This window comes from Papio anubis, chromosome 14 (genome assembly GCF_008728515.1).
Source record: "Papio anubis isolate 15944 chromosome 14, Panubis1.0, whole genome shotgun sequence".
NCBI classification, from domain to species: Eukaryota; Metazoa; Chordata; class Mammalia; order Primates; family Cercopithecidae; genus Papio; species Papio anubis.
The window spans coordinates 31,063,670-31,084,879 of record NC_044989.1 but is presented as its reverse complement, the minus strand read 5'-3'; the positions used below and the strand labels follow the sequence as shown (position 1 = coordinate 31,084,879).

Below are 21,210 nucleotides of genomic sequence, written 5' to 3'. Positions count from 1 at the left end.
CAGAGCAGGAGAGACCTCTTTGCCTTGCCTTTGTCTGTCCTTCATTTCATGTGAAAGAGAAATGTGTGCTTGCAGAAGGAAGCCCAGGGGCTAGGGGAACATCTTCACTCCAGAGGGTCAGGGAGCTGTGGCTCCACCAGCTTCGCCTGGGTTGGTCACTGGGCCTAGAGAAACTCCAGCCCACTGGGAAGCTGGTTGTAGATGCTGGCCATTGGGTGGCACCAGTGAGCCCTTTCCGGCCAAAGATTCCACCAGGAACCCCAAGTAAGAACCCAGTCCCTCTCCCTCAGCCTCCATTGAATGATGCTTTGTGGCCAAGCAGGTACCAAAGAATAAATGTACTGTATTAACATGAAGACTAATGACAAATGCACTGCAGTAGTAAGCACATCATAGATACATAGAATATTCTCTATATAATCTGAATATGGATATAAAATAAGTTATAATCATTTAGTTTTCCATCACAGTGGGAACATAGCATACAAAGTGACTGGTTCAGTGGCCATGAAGCAAGCCAGGGGAGAGACCATAGAGGAGGATGTAGGGCATTGAGTACAGTGGGGATTTGCCAAGGACACTGCAGAGTCCCTGGGGACCCTCTAGGGAACAAGGCCCCAGACCTCTCAAGTTAGCCTTTTGAGAATTAGCATGAGGTCCCACTTGACAAGAGACAGTGGCTGCATCTGAGCTGGGATGATTCAGGCAACTGGGTGGGAGGCAGAGCAGGGACAGGCACGAACAGCATCCAGCAGGCCAGCCCACTCTCCTGCTGGTGCTGTTGGATGTCTATGATGCTGGGAATATGGGGCGCAGAGCCAGAAGGCACGGTTTGCTTCTGTGACACGACAGATGGCCAGACTGATGGCCCACCAAGTGCTGGTCGGCCCTCCTCCCTTGCCAGCCTGTCCTGGGAGGCTGCCGGGGTCCTGCATGCTTTGTTGTTCTCCATAGTTTGTCACTGGGTATCAGTGCTGGGATCCTGCACACATCATAGCACAGAGAAGCATGTGAGGGTCTGAGGCCCTGGCTTTAAATCCTCTCTCCATCACATGTGACTTCTGTGAGTTTCAGTAGGTTGCCTAAACCCTTCTGAGGCTACTCAGCCTCTTCATCTGCAAACTGGGAAGGCTAATGCATACTTACCTGGGACATCAGTGAGGGCCACATAGAATAATGTATATAAAGTGCCTAACATAGCTCCTGGCACGCAGGAGGGGCTGGGTAAATGTGAGTCAAGTATGAACATCTAAACATCACAGGCCAGGTGGAAAGAACATCTAACAAAATCTATGGACTAAAACCACCTTGACTGGTTTCCAGGAGACTACAGGACAGTTTCCTCACTCTTTCTATCAAATTTTTTCTCTTTTCTCTCCTGCTCTGGGATTCTTTAAAATGAAATACTGGCAGAGTTCAAAGCAAGGTTTGCCAAAGAAGACAGAGGCTTAGATTAGGAAAGAACAGAGCTTCTGGGCCAATGTCTCTAGAAGACGCTTCCTCTTTCACCTCTCCTCCCTGCAGCTGTCCCCATGCCCTCAGATCTCCTGGCTCCTGAATGGATTTCTTATTAGGAAGCCAAAGCAGGTATGGGAAGCACAGAAAAAGAAGTGAATTGTCTACTAAACGAAAAGTCTTTTCCATCTGCTCAGAGCCCACATGTGGAGGCACTGGGGAATCTGGAGGTGGGTGGGCCATCTGCATAGGCAAGTGAATTGCCTCAGGTCTCATCTCTGGGGAGTGGCTGATGAAGGGGGAAGAGGGATGAAGACTCAGGCTTAGACTCTGGGGCCTGGGAGTGCTCTTGTCCTTCTACTAATCTCGAGAACTTGGAGGTGTGCCCAAACAAGTATCAGCTGCAAACGTGGGCATCATGGTCCTCTCTCACCTACAGAGCAATGTCAAGATCTGCGCGTGTGTGTGCATGCGTGTTCGTGTGTGTGCGTGTGTGTGTGTGTGTGTGTGTGTGTAGTCACTGCTCCCATCTCCTCCTCTAACACTTGCCCATCTGAATGTCCCCCCACCCCCATCACTCGGCAAGTTTCCTCTTGGACGGGGGCAGGAGGTGGGCAGGCAGCTCGTTGGGCAGCTCGTGCCCCTCCAGCTTGACTTTGATGAGGTGGTTGGCCAGTGCAAACTCCTCATCATCCAGCATGCCATCCTTGTCAATGTCGGCCAGCTTCCAGATCTTGCCCAGCACACTGTTGGGCAGCTTGGAGCGCACCATCTCCTTCTTGGCATTAGCGCCTGTGATCTTGCCATCCACCGGCGACAGGGTGTAGAAGATCTCGTCATACATGGGCTTGTCCCTGGCCACCACCCACTCAGCATCATCGATACCTTCTCCAGCCCCCTCCCCATAGCCATGCCCAAAGGGGCCGTGCAGGGTGCCCTCGAACGCTCCACCCTTCACCATCTGGATGGGCCGCTGTGACTCCTCCTGGCGCACTAGCACCATGAGCTGGGCAATGTCGTGGGCCAGCATGTCATCCACTACCTCCAGCAGCTTGCTCTTCAGCGGCTGGAACTTGCTAAAGTCCTGGGCCTGCAGCTGGTCCTGGGAAGAGGAGGAGAGAAGATGAAGATAGGATACAATGAAAGGAGAGCCCTCTACTTGTCATGTGCCTCCTGTGAACACCAGAATGTTCACAGTCGATCCCTTACTACAATGAAAGACGTGTGACCTAGAGGCTCAGCTGATGGACATCACGTGGTATTGAAGGTATGAGAGAGGAGGGGAATAAAGGCCCACTGGGCTGATGATGGGATTTTTCAGGAGGGAGCAGAAGAGTTGTAGGGGCTGGGGAAGAAAGGGAAATTTAACAAGTATTGGCATGATCTATTTATTTCAATCCCCTTTAATGTCATTCCAGAGAGGAAATCATTACATTTCTCTTTAAGTCAGTTTTGGCTATTGAATCTGTCTCTTGAATGCTGTACCTCTGAGACTGGGTCATGTGGGCCCCTACTTTAATAAGGGTTACACTGTACTTGAAAATCACTGCAAACGCCTGCACTACATTACCTTGGTCACTCCCCCAGCGCCCTTCTGAGGTAGGAAAATCACATTCTATCCCCACTTAGTGAAAACAAAAACAAAAACAAAACAGGACACAGGCTACTAAAACCAAATCATAACAGAAGCCAAAGGTCATCCCCAAATTATGGTTCTTAATCAGGATGCTCATCGGAGTCACCTGAAGATAGTTTTCAACATACAGTCATGCGCTGCATTACGATGTTTCAGTCAATGAGGGACCACACATACGACGAGGGTCCCAGAAGATAATAAGGGAGCTGGGAAATTCCTGTTGCCTAGTGACATGGCAGCCACTGTACATAACACAACGCATTATGTGTTTGTGGTGATGCTGGTGTAAACAAACCCACCGTGCTGCCAGTGGTATAAAAATCTAGCACACACATTTACATAGAGTACATAATACCGGATAATGATAATGACTATGTTACCAGTTTATGTAAATATTTACTATACTGTACTTTGTATTGTTATTTTAGAGTGTATTCTTTCTACTTATTTAAAAAAATGGTAACAGTAAAACAATCCCAGGCAGGCCCTTCAGGAGGAATTCCAGAAGAAGGCATTGTTATTATAGAGATGACAGCTCCATGTGTGTTACTGTCTCTGAAGACCTTCCAGTGGGACAAGATGTGGAGGCGAACACAGTGAAACTGATGATGTTGACCCTGTGTAGGCCTAGGCTAGCGTGGGTGTTTGTGTCTTAGTTTTTAGCATACGCAAAAATAAAAAAGTAAAAAATATTTTTTTTTAAATAGAAAAAACTTATAGAAGAAGGATATAAAGAAAATATTTGTGTATATAACATATGTTTTAAGCTAATTGTTACTACCAAAGTCAAAAAGTTTGTAGGCCGGGCACGGTGGCTCATGCCTGTAATCCCAGCACTTTGCAAACATTGTACAAACTTCCCAGAAGTTGCAAACATTGTACAGAGGGTAAGTGCTTTGTGCTCAGCACCCACCTCCCTCTGCCCACCTAATGATTGCTACTGTGTATTAAGGGCATAGTCTGTCTGGCTTTGTGCTAAGGGCTTTGCAAATATTATCTCAGTGATGCTCACGACACCTGTATAAGGTGTGATTTTGTAGCTTCAGTTTACAGATGAGGAGATGGAGGCTCACAGAGGATCCAGTCAATGTGGTGGTGTGGTTTCCTGCTTGGACTTTTGGGCACAGCTCCTGGCTTTTCTTCTTGTGGCCTATGTGAATGCTACACTCAGAAAATACTGAGACCTCAGTTTCTTCTGTAAAAAGGCAGATGCAAAATGCCTCCCTCTGAGGAGCGCTTTGGGGAAAACCGTAAGAAAGCATGTGTGATGGCCACTGACCCAAGACAGGCACCTGCAATGTGACCCAAAGATGACGAGCTCCCGTGTGCACTTCTGCCTCCCTGAAGCTTGTGTCCCAAGTTGCTCATAAGGGGGACCTCGAATGTAAACTCAAGCACTTTAAGAGCCTGGAGAACCTTGGTCAGGTGACCCATCCCCCTGCACCAGAGATAGTGGGGATGTCAAGCCTGTGGTGGCCGTGACTAGAGAAGGTCATTAATTGGAGGTGTCAGCCCCCCAACATCACCTAACATACCTGCCTCACTAGGGTGGTGGGCTCTGTGTTTCTCCCCAGGCCCAGACATGGCCCCTGTTGGGCCAGTGACAGTCCAGCAGGGAGAGAAGATCCAGGGCCACCGCCTTGCCTACAGATTCTGGGCTGGGTTCTCCTTGGGGGGCTCCAAGAGTGGCCTCCTCCATACTCAGACTGCTCAGCCAGCTCTCAGGACACTGTCCCTTGTCTTAGAGCCCCCAACCCTCGCTACCTGCATCCTCTTCAGGTTGGGGAAGTCCCCAGGTGAGATCTGGTGCTCCCGCTCGATCCGGCCATAGATTTCGGCTAGGTTGTTCACCAGCTCCTTCTTCTTGTTGTCCTTCCCGAACACTGAGGGCATCTCCTTCTTCAGAGAGCTGATGATGTAGGCGTGGACCTGACAAACAGGACCAGAGAGAAGCCTTCACGTCAAGACCCTGGATGGTCCCTTCCTTCTAGGATGGCTCTCACACCATTTGTTCCCCTGCATCCCTCCTGCCTCCTCCTGCTCTTACTTCTGAAATACTTTCTACCTCTACCCTCATGCCTCCACGTGGCTTGTAGGGCTGGGCTGTTTTTCCATGTTACACGGGCAAGGTGAGGCTGTGGGGAGCTACAGTCAAGGCAGGGTGAGGTGGTCATGTTGCTGCTGCTGAAGACAATACCAAGAGCTGACATTTGCTGAGCCTCTCTGAAGGTGCCAGACATTGTGATGAGAGCTTTGAGACTCTTTATTTCACTTTATCCTCTAACAACCCCTTCATTTTACAGATGCAGACAGAGGTACAGAGAGACTAAAGGCCTTGCCAAGGCTGGGAATCCCACAGACAGTAAACAATGGAGTCAGTTCCAATCTGGCCATCTGACCTCAGAGCTTGTAACCATGGCTCCTGCACTGTCCTGCCCCTTGGTGTCACACATATGATGCAGTGGCTGCAGGACACTCTCCAGCCCAGCTGCTGAAGGCAGCAACCCTCAACTCCTGCAGCTGACCCCGAACTCTCAGCCCCTGCCCAAGTTGCCCACCTCCCAGGGGGCTGCCTCACCTTGGCCAGCCTGGCCCTTTTGATGAGGTCATTGAGCTTGCGCAGGGCAGCATTTCGGGGCAGACTCTGGATGTCCCTGAATAGGTCCTGTTCCTCAGCCTCAAAGAGCTTCCGGTTGTCAGGGATGAGGAGGGGGTGGGACCAGAAGGAGCCGATGTAGACCCGGATCACCTCTGGGGTGTTCACGATCTTCCCCAAGGACCACATGAGGGCCCCGTACACCCGCATCAGCTGCTGCGTCTCAATCTGGTCAGCTTTGTTCAGCACCACCCGCATCTTGTCCTCATGGTTCTTGAGGGCTTTGATGACTTCTGAGAACTCATCAGAGATGTCCAGTTTGTGGGCATCGAAGAGCAGAATGATGCGGTCAACCCGCTCGGCAAACCACTCAAGGACAGCTGCAAAGTCATACCCTGCCGGCAGAGGGACAATCAGGGGCTGGGGCCTTTGGGGTATAGGGTAGGGGTTTGGAGAAGCAGTTGGGTGTGTAGAAATAACACAGTCTTGGGAGTCAGATCTGAGTTTAAATCCTGGCTCCTCCACATTTTAACTGTTTGGACTCCAGCAAATTACCCAATGTCTCATAGAATTTTTGCATCTAAAAATACTATTAAATCCTAAAATAATATAAATATCTAATTAATAGAACTATAAAGGTTAAATCCTCTTAGAATCCAGCACTTAGTAGGTGCTCAGTAAATGCTAGTCACTTTTTTTTTTTTTTTTTTTTTGAGACGGAGTCTCACTCTGTCACCCAGGCTGGAGTGCAGTGGCACCGTCTCTGCTCACTGCAACCTCTGCCTCACGGGTTCAAGCGATTTTTCTGCCTCAGCCTCCTGAGTAGCTGGGATTACAGGAATGCGCCACCACACCCGGCTAATGTTTGTATTTTTAGTAGAGATGGGTTTAACCATGTTAGCCAGGCTGAGTCTTGAATTCCCGACCTCAGGTGATCCGCCTGCCTTGGCCTCCCAAAGTGCTGGGATTACAGGTGTGAGCCGCTGCCCCCAGCCAGCTACTGTGCCTGGCCTAGTAACTCTTATTAACCTCATTATTTCCATAGGACACAGCCACTATCCAACTCCCCTATCCACGCTTCTGTATTTAGCAGCCTGCTGGAAAAGAAAGTCTGGACACCTAATCTGACACAGAGACTCAGAAATTCTTTCTAAGGTCTGGAAACAATGAAACAGTAAAAAGTAGATACTGATGATGGTTCAGACCATGCCTATCACTGGTCTGGAAGAAATCTGCAATTCTTGTCATAAAAACATCTTCTTCTCACTCAGGCTCTTTCCTTTGTAATCAGCTGCAGCACAAAATGCCCAACTCTTGAAACCACAAGGGGTTTCTTCCTTAGGATGTGACTGGAACTCTGGCCACCTTCACCTTGGTTATCTAGCACTAAGCTGCTTTAGGTCAGACTGGTTCCAGGAGCCCCAGAGAAGTTGTTCTGCTCCATCCGAAGTAGCTGTGCATTCAGTAGGGGCTGAAGCAGGAGGGTAGACCAACAGTCTGTCCATTCACTGACACCCAGAGCCCCAGTAGGTCTTACCTCTGTGTCTCAGGCTCCTCTCACATAAAATAGGAAGACAAGAGATAAGGAAGTGGGCTCAGAGAAGTCAAGTGATTTGTCTGAGGGCACACAGCCCATGAGCAGCAGCAGTGGCCTGAGGATGGAGGTGTGAGGCTTTCCCATTCTGAGTCCGAGCAGGGTTCTCAGCCTCTCCTCCTGCTACTCCGCCATGGCACACCTCTGGCACTGAGGTAGGAGCCCTTTCTTGGGCACTAAAGTGATCAACCACCTTGGCTCCCCATAGCACAAGGGTTCCAAGGCGACACACACTGGGGACCCAAAGCTCATTGTCACCATCAAATGGGAAACCAAATCATTAGGACAAAGCCTGTCCTGCCTTACGGAGGCTAGAGACCAGGCAAGATCATCAGGCAACTGCCTTGTAAGTGAGTCAGACTTAAGAAGCTCTGATTGTCTGTAACAGGGGTCCTAACTTAGCCTGCATCAGAATCCCCCATAGGGCTTCTTAAAACCCCGATGGTTGGACACCATCCCCAAAGTTTCTGATTCAGTAGGTCTGACGCAGAGCATTTCTAACAAGCTCCCAGGAGATTCTGATGCTGTTGGTCCAAGGGCCACACTTTGAATACCACTGGTCCATAAAAATAACAATAGCATTCAAAAGGTGTTCAGCACTGACCTAAGTACTTTATAATCATTAATTCCTTTAATCCTCACGATGACTCTATACAGGGTCATTAGATGCTAATATCAGCCCCACTTCTCTGAGGAGTAACCAGAGATACAAACGGATAAAGGAACTTGTCTAAGGTCACCCAGCTGGTAAGCAATGGGCTGGGGACTCAAGTCCAGGAAGACGGCCCTGGAGTCAGGGCTATGAACCCCTGACTGAGTTGGTTTTCAAAGGCTGTCATTTCAGACTAAGTAGCAGGCATCGATGGGGTGGGGGATGAGAATGAATGGAGCCAACAGAGCTAGGTTTAAAAAGCCTTTCCCCCCACCCTGTTGCATCTAGTGAACACCCCAGTGGGGTACATATTTAGGACATGTGGAGGCACTGCCACAGGGGGTGGGGGATGGGATCAGCATGGTCGGGAAAACTTGCTGCCCTAAAGCTTCCTGGAGGACCCCTGTAATGTTTTTCTGGGGTCTGTAAGAGAATTCTAACAAAGGAAGGTCAAACCCTCCTTTGGTTACCCAGATGCCGGCACTACTCCATGTTCAACTCCTCTGTCTTTGGGAAATGAAGTGCTTCTAAGCGTTCCCGTTCCCATGTGATTTTCTCCAAGATCTGTCAGCTGCTCAATTAATATACATCTCAACTAACACACGTCTTCTTCCCCTGCTCCTGTGGGGGTAGATGAGGCTACGAGGAGCTTAGCAATCAATGGTCCAACTCCCTGATTTACAGATAGGGAAACTGAGGCTCAGGAAGGGGCAGAGCTGGCCCAGTATCTCCAGGTTCCAACCTGAGGACAGTCCCTGCTTGGTGCATCATTGAGGGCTTGGTGTGAACTAGATGTTGCCTTCTCTTTCGAAGACAAGTGCCCTGTCTCGGCTCCGAGGCAAGGCCCAGGAAAGTGCTTCAGACGCTGCTCTGCCCAGTAGGCAGGGGGACCATCAACCCTCCCTCGAAGATGTTCACGCAAATTCTCTGAGGTTAAGTCACTCAGCCAACACCACCCGTGAGACACGACCCCTAGCTCTCCAACTCCAAGTTCAGTGCTTGCAGCGGACGGCAAGGTGTTCATGTCATTATCTCATTTCACCCTCATGACATGCTCTGAGGCAGGCAGCGCAAGGAGTATCGCTCTCACTTGCAGGGGAGGAAACTGATGTTCCGAGAGGAGAGAGTCAAACAGCTGGCGAGTGGTGAGGCCAGATGACCCAGCTGTCAGCCATCCTGCCATCTGCACCTGGCCGCTCCCTGCCTCCCTCTCTCCTTCCCTCCCTGGCACACAGGCCCAACCAGCTCCTCACTGGAGCCTGGGAGGCCTTCGCATTCCCACTCCAGGTGAAGCCTGCAGCCTGCACTGCACTACTCCCCTCTTTCCTACATCCCTCTGTCCCTCCTCCCCTCCCCAGGGATGGCTCCAGCCTATTTTTATCTTCCCTTCAGCACAGCCCATGGCAAGGCTGCTGTCACCTCCCAAAGGCAGTCCCTCAGAGCTGTGGGTGGGGAGGGGCAAGAGGGCTAAGAAAATCAGGGCAGCCTGAGCCCCCTGCCCCAACCCCCACCTCTGCCAACAGCTCACCCCAGGAGGGCAGCGGGGCCCCTCCACAACTCCCTGCCAGGCCTCTGGCCTTCTGCAGCTCCTTATTCCCCAATCTGGATTCCAGCTGTGGCAGTGCAGGCCGAAGGAGGGGCTGCTGGGAGGACTAAGACTGAGCTGCAGCTCCATCTCACCTGTCCAGCAAATCTCAGCCCCAACGCATTGGCTCAATGGCTCAGAACAAGCTAAGGCAGCCAGGGCAGCCAGTGTTGAGTCCTATGCTGACAAGGTAATGGAGGTTTATAGAGGGTGAGAGACAGGCCCAAGGCCATGCAATACTGGGGGTCAGAGCCAAGACCTGAACTCCAAATTCAACTCTTGCACTGTAGTCATGCCTGCACCAGGCTGGGGTAAACAAAGGCACCAGAGAAGCTGCAGAGAAGAGGCTCTGTCCCTGCAACTTTGCTGTAATCCCTGGTGACACCAGCGATGTAAGAGAAGGCTGTGTCTGCAAAGGTTGAGGGGCAGCAACATGTCCATGCTGCCAGAACAGGATAGACCCCTGCCCACCCCGTCCCTGCCCTTGGTGGTCTTTTGGCATCATGCATGCTCCTATTCTGCTCTTCAGCTCACTGAAATCATCCTCACTGCACCGGGAGCTGGGCAGGGCAAGGGCAGCACCTCACCCTTCTGGGCTTCCCCTGCACCCAGCACGGTGTGTGCCACACAGCAGGTGCACTATCAGTATTTGCCGAACGGAACTGAAATGGGAGCCCTGTTCCATGTTTTGCATCTGGGAGACAGTAAATGAGTAATCTCTGGGCCTCAGTTTTATGCTCGAGGAATCAGTGACTCAGTCGTAGGGTTATTGTGAGGATCTAAACAAATCAGAGGATGCAGGTGAAACTGCTGAGCTGTGACCTTGGCTGTTCTTACTGCCCTGCTGTTTTTTATAAAGCACTCCTTCTAAGCCCTAGTTTCTATGAGATGGGATGTGCTCTGCAGGGGTCATCAGAGGAGCACTGGCCTGGGTGAGCCCACCTCTCGTTTCTGCTTAGCCACTAACTTACTGTGTGTCCTTGGGCAAGCAATCTCCCCTCTCTAGCCTTGTGTCTCTTTGCCTGTCAAATCAGGGGATTGAGCTGGACAACCTCCGAGCTTCCTTTCTCGGTTCCCAATGCTCTGCATCTGAGACCAGAGGTGCGAGGGTGCGGAGTACAGTAGGATGGATGGAGATTAGATACAAGGAACCCTTTGCAAGAGAAAGAAGCTGCAGACTGCTGTCCTATAGTCCTCGGGCATGCCTGTGTGAAGTCTGCCTCTGCCTGAGGACAGGCCAAGGGCTTCTGGGAACTCTTTCTATGATCTTTATAAGCAGAGGCCTCCTACTTGCTCTGGCAAGCTGCTATCCAATTACAGACTCAGTAATGCCAGAAGCTTCCAGCCAGGTGCAGCGGTGAAGACCATGACCATCAAGCAACGAATGACTCCATGGGTTCCTCTGAAGCTCAACCTCCCTGCTCCTGGCTACCCCTGAGACTGTGTCACCTGTAGGGTGGATATTTAGTTGTTCACTTGGCCTGGACTTAGGAGAAGATCTAGGAATGGTGGTATCTCAAAGGTATGGACTGGACCCAGTAAGAAAAAGGGTATGGTAGAGGATTAGCTTTCTCATTTATTTGGCAAATCTGAACCTCAGTTTTCTCAGCTGCAAAATGGGGATAACAAATGACTGAATGACAGGTCTGTGGCAGAGCTGAATCAGGGCTCTGTGGTAGAGCCGTGGCAACATGATCTGACAGCAGAGACTCTGCCTCAGCAGCTGTGGTGAGTGCCATGGCCAGTGACAGGCCCCCTTCCCCTCTCTGGTCCCAGCAATGGTTCTGAGACCTACAACAGTAGCTCTTGAGCACCTGCGGCAGCCCAAGGGTTCATGAAATATGGACTAGTGAGTTGGGGGAGATTCAAGCACTGAGAGAGCAGAGAAGCTGCCCTTCCTGGACTTCATAGCACAAGTCTGCTGGCTCTAAGAGGTCTAGTCAGCCAGCTCTGGGCCTGGAGACTGGGCAGCCTGTAGGGATCTGTGGTCTCCTCCAACCGGAGGCTCCAGAGGACTGGAAAGTAAGCACTTTGAAGTAATTCCAGGCAGGAGGAAATCGATCAGACAAACGCAGTAAAGAAAGCCACCCCTTCATCACCCGCTGGCTTCCTTCGTGGTCTGACATGCAGTGCCGGGGCCCTCACAGGGCAGCACACTTCTTTGGGTTTCCAGCCAAATGACCTCATTTGCTCTTCGTAATTCTCTGTATTCCAGGAGGTAAGTAGGGCATACACATCTTACAGGACAGGGAATCTGGACACAAAGAGATTAAGGGGCTTGCTCAAGCTCACACAGCCAGGTGGTGGCAAACTCAGGTCTAGAACCCAGCTCCTTGACTTGCAGCCCACGTTCTCTTTCTATAATAGCTCACAGCCATGTGAGCCTGAAGCTCAGAGGCCGAGCCCTCAAACCGGGCACTTACTTGTGGTGGGTACATACAAAAACCCCATCCTTCCCCCCAAAAATCTCTGTCAAGATTTAAAGACATTTGAGCAAAAGAGGAATAACAAGGCATCAATTTCCAAAATGTGGGAAGAGTTTGGCTGACAATGGGGAAGAAATGCCACATTAGATGTTTCCCAGAAGTAACAGCGAAGAGCGGCCCAAGCAGATGGTCGGCAAGGCCGTTTGAAGGGCGTCAGGACTCGGCCGCTCTGCCCAGGCACGGGAGCGCCCAGACAGGTGTGCCCGTACCGGCACGTAGTCTGGGAAGACCCAGAGGCCTTTCAGTGCAGGCTCTGCTCCAGTGAGGGTGCCCTGGATGGGCTAGGAATGTGAGGCTGCAAGGATGAGCCAAGATCTGCCAAGGTCTGAGCCCTAAAGACCCCTAGAGGAAACTTGGAGATGAGAGGTTTGCCCTCATTCCTACCCGCTGCGCTCTTCCTGGGCAGGTGATGATAATGTGCTGAGAAGCCGCTGGACCAGGAATAGGGAGACCAGAGTTCCCAATCTAGGTGTGTGATCTGGGCAAATTTTCAAGCTGAGCTCTACTGAGCTCACCTGTGCGGGAAGGGGCCCGTGAGGAGGAGGTTCAAGTTGTGCAGACTGTGATGTGAGCACAAAGCCCCGCCCTGCTTTCCTAAGGTGGCGCCTGTGGGGATTTCTAGCTGGGAAGCAGCCAGGAAATGTGGTTCCTATGCTGAAGACACTCAGCCTTCTGGAGCCCTCCCACTCCTGCTGCATCCTCACTTCTTCCCAGTAATGAGCCAGGCCGGGGCACATCCTGCCACTTCCAGGAACCACTTCCCTGCCTGCCTCCCCTGCCCACCCCAACGCGTCTGCATCCAGAGACAAGTGCTGGCCCAGGACCTCCTAGAATCAGCTTCCCGGGCACCCCACCCTTCTTCCTACAAGACACACCGCGCCCCAGGCCCAGTAGAGGGTCCACACCCTGAGCAAGGACGACCCTTGGCCACCCTAGTCCAGCCTGGGGCCTGAATGCTCCTTCCTGTGAAGCCTGAGGTCTTGGAGACCTTAGAAGCAGCTCACTTTGCAGAACAGGCAGTCTAACGTGGCCAGTTGGGGCCTCTGTGCCGACTTGATAACCATGCCCCTTTTTATCTGCTGAGACACAGCCCTGCGCCAGGTATGAGGCTCAGTGAGCAGAAGGTGGGCTGAAGTTCAGGCTCTAGACGCCCTCGTGCAGGACATAATTGGCCGGACTATCCCAGGGAGCAAGGGTGTCTGGTCCTAGCCTGGGCTGGCTGGAGTAAGACGAGAAGCACCCAGTTTGCTCTGTGGCCAAACCCAGAGCTCTTGGAGCCCCAGGCAAGAAGGCATGAGAAAGCAACTTTGGTTCTGTGCACACATTTGTGTGTGTGTGTGTGCATTGGGGGGTGGTGCTGTGGGGAAGACGGGAGTTGTGTATATGTGCGGGGTATGTGTGAGGAGTGTGTGTGCATGTGTGAGTGTGGGTGTGTGTGTAAATGGAGGTATGGGCAGGGGAGGGTCTATGTGTGTCAGTTTAAACTGGAACCATGTGTTCTAAGGCCAATTGTGAGAAAGAAAGGGGTGGGGCTCTGCACCCTGGAAACTTTCCTCGTTTGGGGTACCACAGATAACTGAGGGTGTCTGATGCCCTTCCCCCAACTGTCCTGGTCTCCTCAGGGTGCTGAGGTCAGCACCGCCCCAGGCACCAGCAGCCCAGTTCCTAGTTCTTGTTTTTAACACAGGCTGCTTTTGCCAGCAGCTGCATTTACAGTCTGGACGCAGGAAAGCAGAAAACAAACTGGCCTGCAAAGCCACTCCTGGGCCCATCACTTCTCCCAGAGGTAGGGGGACCTGGCGCTTAGTCAATGTGGGGTGGGAGGCATCAGGAAGTGCAGGCAAGAACACCAAGGACCTAATTTGCTTAAGGCAGTCACTGAGATCCAAAGACAAAGGCAGGAAGAGAGGTAGTGAAACCCCGTCTCTACTAAAAATACAAAAATTAGCTGGGTGTGGTGGCGCACACCTGTAGTCCCAGCTACTCAGGAGGCTGAGGCAGGAGAATCGCTTGAACTCGAGAGGCGGAGGTTGCAGTGAGCCGAGATTGCTCCACTGCACTCCAGCCTGGAGACAGTCAAAAAAAAAAGCAGAAATAGGAAAAGAAGGGAATAGGATAAGAACTGAGGAAGGCAGGAGTCCCTGGGAACCAGCCTGCCACAAATAAGTGCACAGGCTGTGCACTGCACAACTGCAAGGGGAACCATTCACACAGATTACTCTGGGATTGTATGATAGGTAGGGCCAACTGACAAGGAGGGAGGAAGGAAGGTAGCTCATGGTGATCCAGACCCAGGGCTATGGCCTGTGTTTTCATATGGTCTATGGACCTCACAAGAAGGCTGTGGGATGCATATCATTACCCCTTGTTACACATGGGGACCCTGAAAATGTGACCTGTTGAGACACACAGAGGTTCTAAAGCGCAGAACTCTGAACTCCTAGTACATGTCCTTGGAAACCGCAGAGGCTGGAGTCCTCTCTGGACCTGCTGGTCAGGCTGCACCGGCCTTGCAGGTGTACATGTGCACATCCCCCAGGGAGTTCACCCTGGGAAGGGATGGCTTTCCTCAGCCTTCCTGGAGGAGTCCTGAGCTGCCTGAGTGAAACAGCAAATCCCTTTCAGTCCTAAGTGCAGGGTGAACCCCAGATGAACCACTTCCGGATGGGAATAGGTAGATTAGGGGAAGGGGGGTGCTCAGGGAAACAAACCAAAGCAAGACAGAGAAACCACCCGTGCTTCCCTCCACAGGGCCCTGAACAGGGAGCCAGGTGCTTACAGCGTGCGTGGGGGCTGGAAGGAGGGAGGCTCACACATTCCTATTTTCCCAGGCCAGGGGTTCCAGTTCCCTATCACCTCCACCATACAGCCCAAAGACAGGGAGCCAGGGGATCAAGTCTTCCCAGGGTACACTGTGATGTCCCAGAATTCACAGGCCACCAATTACAGGAACTGCTAATACAGTTTCCCAAGTCCCTCCTGACTCAGCCGCTTCATTTCCCCTCTTCTTCCTAGGTCTCACCTCCTAAGCAAAGCAAGAGGTGGTGAGGAGGCAGGGCAGGGCTCTCCTGCTCAGGATGTTCAGCCTTCCCTCTCCCTCCCACCTGCGACAGGATGAGGACTCCAGGCTGTGTCTTCCCTGGAGGCCTGACTGGGGTTAACCTGGCCCTTGAGCAGGCTGCTGACCTGGAGAGCCTCTCTCACTGTCTTCCCTCTGCACTCCCAGCCAGGGCAGGCTTGGTAGCTCACACACAGCCATAGTGTAGCCCCAAAGAGCCGAGCCTGGCCCTGCATCACGTGCCTGCCCTCATCAGAAAAGAGCTGCTCTCTGCAGAGAGGACACCAAGGCAGCTCACAAGGGCACTGGACAGAAGCCCAGGTCTGGCACTAGTGGCCTGCACCTGGGCCAAGGGCCTGCATCACTTGGGTCTCGTCAATACACAGCTGCAGGAGCACTGGCCTGTCACACCATGAGGCTGTGACCTCTCCTCTGAGGAGTCTGGGGTGAGCAGTGCTGGCCTGGGCAGGCCATGCTCTTGCAAAAAGAGCAAAGGTTTCTGGGACCCACTATGGTGGCACCGACATGGGCAGGGTGGATCTGTGTCCCAGCCGGAGCCACAAAGCACAGAGGGTAAAGGCACATGCAGTCAGTCACCTACCTAGGTCCATTCAGGCAAGAGTTCTAGCTGCTTCCCAGAGATCCCCAGCGGTTCAAACCCCTCCCTTACCCAGAGTCTGACTTCCGAGTACTGATGTGGCTCCAGCCCTGGCAAATAGCTCCAATACTGGCGTGGACGTGGCATCATCTGATTTTCTTGTCAGAGATACAACACATGGCACAGAAAGGGTAGGGGGCTATGCAGGACACTCAGCAAACTGTGGCAGGACAGGCTGGGGGTGGCGGCCCAGAGCAGTTGTTTTTAGCTTTTGACAGCATCTGTGTAGCATTTTAGAGTTAGAAAAAAGAAAACAGGCCGGGTGCGGTGGTTCCTGACTGTAATCCCAGCACTTTGGGAGGCCAAGGTGGGCAGATCACAAGGTCAGATCGAGACCATTCTGGCCAACATGGTAAAATTCCATCTCTACTAAAAATACAAAAAATTAGCTGGGTGTGGTGGCGCATGCCTGTAATCCCAGCTACTCGGGAGGCTGAGACAGGAGAATCGCTTGAACCCAGGAGGCAGAGGTTACGGTGAGCCGAGATCGCGCCACTGCACTCCAGCCTGACAACAGAGTGAGACTCTGTTTCAAAAAAAAAAAAGAAAAGAAAACAACGATGATGATGATGATGATCTATAATACCTCATGGTTACTAGGTGCTTGCTATGTGCCAGCCAGAAAAGGCTTTTCATCCAAAGCATTTCTTTAATCTTCAAACAACTCCATAAGATGGACAGTACTATTCCCACCCCACCCGCCCCCGCCACCCCACACCATTTTTCTGATAAAGTAACTGAAATAAAGAAACCTGCCGAGGATCACTGTGCCAGGAAGTGGCAGAGGCAGGCTTAGAACCCTGCCAGCCTGACTCCAGAGTTCTGTCTTCTAATCACCACACCAGGCAACCTCCTTTAATGAGCAATTACCCCGTGTTTTTCTGGAGTGAACAGTTTTCGAAGTGCTTTCACTACCTGATTCCCTCCTCTTCTGACCCAGAGCACTGACACCATTGAGCTGAATTTCTCTGTATGCCTTTGGCTGCCCTGCAGAGCTGCGAGCTCCCCAGGAACTTAAGAAGCAAGCCAGGGTCAGGGCCATAGAAGGTGCCTCTTGTAGCATGAATAAACCCAATGAGGTGAGGCTGATATTGATGTCTTCATTTTACAGATGAGAAGACTGAGGCCAGCTGTCTCCTGAGCTACAGCGGACCCGAATTCCTCTCCCGACCCCTGCCTAGGACTGCCCCAGGTAAAATGATCCCATACAGCACAGGAGAAGTGCCGGCTCGCCAAGGTACAGCATAGCCCTGGGTGCTTCTCTTCTGGTATGTAAGAGAGTGAACATGCCAGAACCATGGAGCCCATAGCCAACACCCCTCAGGCAGGCTGCTTACCCCGGCTGATCCTCTGCTTCTCCCCGGAGAGGATCCCTGGTGTGTCGATGACGCTGATGCTCTCCAGCACAGGGTTGGGTAGCTGGGCACACACGAATCTGCATGGGCAGAGGAAACCTGGGTGAGTACTTGCCCGCCTTTTGTGACCCAGCCCCATGACTCCAACCACCTGTCTTGTCTCTCTCAGGTGAGCTGCAGGTGCATCCTGAAACGTTCAGTTCACCACGGGCTTGCCCAGCTCAGGGCGTGGCTGACAGCTGATCCAGGGCTGAACCCCAGTTCTCCTGCCTCTCCCCACATCCAGTGTTAGAGTGCCCTGCACCCGGGTGTGTTTGGTAAAATGCTTTGTGACCAGCAGGGCTATTCCATAGCGACATCCCATCTTCATGTGTGATCCAAGCCTGGGTCTAATTCTTATGGCCCCAAGTCCTTAGTTTGTCCTTGGTCAGCTATCTCCCTGCCTTGAGTAACTCCACTTAGCTTGGCCCTTTCTAGGAACCTCAGCTTTTTTAGATAAACAATGAGAAGACACCCTGCCTGGTCTTCATATGAGCCCCAAGGGACTAGCAGGGCAGGAGGGACTTCACGGATCTGTCCCAAGCCATCACTGCACAGAGTCAGGGTCTGAGGATCCTCCTTCTGATTTGATCCTCGTGGGCAAAGTGGCTGTGCTTCCCTGTATATGTCCTCATTTGTACATAGAGTATCATTCAACAGTAACTGAAGCCCTACTCTGTACAAGATAGCAGGCCAGAGGATGACAAGCCTGGCTGGCTTAAAATGCAGACTCCCAGGAGGCAGGCCAGAATCCCAGCCCCAAAAGTAGATCTCACTCAGGATCTATGCTTTGAGGAAGCTCCCTGGATGATTGTGAGGCAGCCATGGTTCATGCTTGCCAAGTCCTGCTGTGGGGGACACTAAGATGTCCAAAACTCGATCCCTGTCTCCAACGAGCACAGCCTGGTGCAGGACAGGAGGCCTATACATGGACAACCAGAATACACAGTGCAATGGGACCAGCACCCTGAGAGAAGTCAGATGAAGTGTTTGGAAAATTCAAGGCAGAGAAATGGCTTCCAGGGAGGGCTTCCTGGAGGAGTAGGCACTGGAGCTGGCCTTGAAGAATGGGAACCACCCAGGAACATTTATCTGGACATCTAAAGGCCAAACATCTCTATTAGGATAGCAGTCAAGTGTCATTCAAGAGAAGCGAGGGAAGGGGAGCAAACAAGGAGTGTGAAATAAGACCACTCAGCAGCGCAGAGACAGGAACCTGGAAATCTAAAAGGTGCAGCACCTTGTGCGGACTGCAGTGAAGCCGGTGGCACGTGCTAGAGGGCTCCCATCATCCCTGCTGTCGTTTCAATGGACATGCCTGGCAGACCCCCAGCCAACCTAAACATCCACCACTTTAGCTGCTGCGTGCTCCTGGAGAAAATCTCAGAACCTCACGATTTCACAGGTGCCTGCAGGAAGCCACATTCTTTCATCATTCTTCTCTGGCGATGCATATTTTCTCTCTCTTTCTCTCTTCAGTATTTTCTGCTGGAAATGTCCTCTTTTTTTTTACATTTTTGGTGTCACTTCACCCATTAACGTCAGGGTCAAATGGCAACTTTCCCACAAAGGCCTTGTCAGCCCTGCTCTTCCTCTTGCCTGGGTTTCATTGGCTCTCTCCAAGCCTGTGTCCACTGAACTGTATCAGCCTTACATTCCCCCACAAAACAGAGCCCAAGGCCGCTAGGGGCCTGGTGTCTGTTGAAATAAAACATGAATTCTATCCCTTAGCAAGGCACCTGGGAGGGAGGCAGGAGACACAGCCCCTCCTGTGGCCACATTTCTTTCCTTGTCAATGTCTGCTCTGCAGGCCAGACACGAGGTCACTCTGGAAATGCAGGATCTTGCCTGAGTCACCTTCATTTTATTCACTGAAATCACAAATATAGAGAGAGATTCCTGACCCCTTAATAGTATCACCTTTTGTGTGCATGTTATTTGTTTCACAACACCTTCCTACATATTTTCTTTATACTTTTTTTTTGTAAAATACATGCACATGGTAAAAAACAAACAAACAAAACCAACCAAAACATGGTCCAGCAAGGCATAAAATGAAATAGGAAGGTGTTCCTCTTCTCCACCTTTCTGCCCTGCTCAATTCCACTCCCTAAATGGAACCACTGTAAGCCGGTTACAGGCTCACACCTGTAAACCCAGCACTTTGGGAGGCCAAGGTGGGTGGATCACTTGAGGCCAGGAGTTCGTGACCAGCCTGGCCAACATGGTGAAACCCTGTCTCTATTAAAAGTACAAAAATTAGCCGGGCGTGGTGGCACATGCCTGTAACCCCAGCTATTCAGGAGGCTGAGGTGGGCAAATTGCTTGAACCCAGGAGGCGGAGGCTACAGTGAGCTGAGATCACGCCACTGCACTTCAGCCTGGGCGACAGAAAAAAAAAAAAAAAAAGTAACCACTGTATAAAAAGAATTATATATTTTTTCCTTTCTCTCTCAAATTTTCTTCACACAACATTTGCAGGATTAGATTATGGCAATTTAAATTTTATCACTTTCTAGATGAAGATAATAATATTGAAAGAGGTGTCTTTACTTAAAGTAAACCACCCCCACCCAACCTCACCCACACCTCCTGGTTTCAATAAATTTAACAATGGAGTTAATGAGACTTGCTGGGTTTGATTAATGACATAAGGGCACTCAGCTTTCAGGAATACACCCAGCATATGATGGCAATCTCTTAAATTCTGTTATCATAATAGGCTACACGCTATTACATATAATACAGTACGCTATATCATTATAAGCACAATTATCCCAAAATGGCATTATTCACTAAACCTGTACTCCTCTCTTGTGATGAGCCCAGTTTCCTCTTGTCTCTCCCCGGCTTTTCCCTCCTCTCCCCTGGGGTCTAGCTCCTCCTCTCTGCCTTCAGATAGGACGATGCTCCTCAGCTGACTCACCAGCATTGCAAACTCAACCTGTCCAAAATCAAATTCATCGCCTACCCTCTTGCTCAGATATCCCTGTTTCTCTTCAGCTCTGGCAATTCATTCTCCTGAATCATGCTCATCCCACCCCCTCCATTTCTGCATTTTAGCATTTTGGGCATCCAGGACCTCCTTACTCAGTTCCAGGTATGAGAGACACCCCTGGATTCCAGGACGCCTGCCCCACTGCACCTTACCACCACGACCTCCTCATTCTTCCTAAACTGACCTCAGCTTCATTCCCAGGTATGAGAGACACCCCTGGATTCCAGGACGCCTGCCCCACTACACCTTACCACCACGACCTCCTCATTCTTCCTAAACGGACCTTAGCTTCATTCCCAACATAAACCAAACCCCATGCCTGGGCCTCTCTGCCAGGCCAAGTTCCCGAGATTTCTCAGCATGGCCCTTCCTCTGCTCCCTACTCTGGGTGCACACCTTGGCCACTCACAATTTCACATTTCATTCATGTGGTTGTTTCCCTGTCCCTGTCTCAGACTGTTATTGACTCCCTACCACTGTAAGAAAGGTCCGAAACAAGTTCATAGGTTTATAAAAAATATTATTTGGAGCTGGGCACGGTGGCTCACGCCTGTAATCCCAGCACTTTGGGAGGCTAAGGCAGGTGGATCACCTGAGGTTGGGAGTTTGAGACCAGCCTGACCAACATGGAGAAACCCTGTCTCTATTAAAAAAAAAAAAAATACAAAATTAGTCAGGTGTGGTGGCACATGCCTGTAATCCCAGCTACTCAGGAGGCTGAGGCAGGAGAATTGCTTGAATCTGGGAGGCAGAGGTTGCGATGAGCCGAGATCACGCCATTGCACTCCAGCTTGGGCAACAAGAGTGAAACTCCGTCTCACCAAAACAAACAAACAAACAAAATATATATATATATACGTATATATATTTGGAATAAGAGACATCGAGAATCCTTTGGGCAATGAGCCTCACCTTCCACAACTGAAAAATGGCCACAGCAGATGCCTATTCCATTCACTAAACAATTAAGGAATCAAATGAAACAAGACATAACACTATCACTAACTAACCTGTTGGTTACTATGTGCCAGGCACGAAGTGTTTTCTGTTCACTGTCCCACTTATTTCTCCTTTAACTCCTATTATCCTATTTTACAG

General features: G+C 51.0%; 1 protein-coding gene across 1 annotated transcript in view; it reads right to left on the bottom strand.

Moving 5' to 3' along the window:
• Window positions 1-323: 323 nt before the first annotated feature.
• The window catches only part of EHD3 (EH domain containing 3), a 32,890-nt gene continuing 12,003 nt past the window's right edge, over window positions 324-21,210 (bottom strand). Inside the window, exons 3-6 of the mRNA XM_003908473.4 lie at window positions 17,058-17,155; window positions 5,670-6,082; window positions 4,856-5,020; window positions 324-2,557 (exon numbers count right to left, since the gene is read on the bottom strand). Of these exons, the coding sequence (XP_003908522.1) occupies window positions 2,030-2,557; window positions 4,856-5,020; window positions 5,670-6,082; window positions 17,058-17,155 (1,204 nt within the window). The 3' untranslated portion in view covers window positions 324-2,029. The remainder of the gene's footprint in view (window positions 2,558-4,855; window positions 5,021-5,669; window positions 6,083-17,057; window positions 17,156-21,210) is intronic.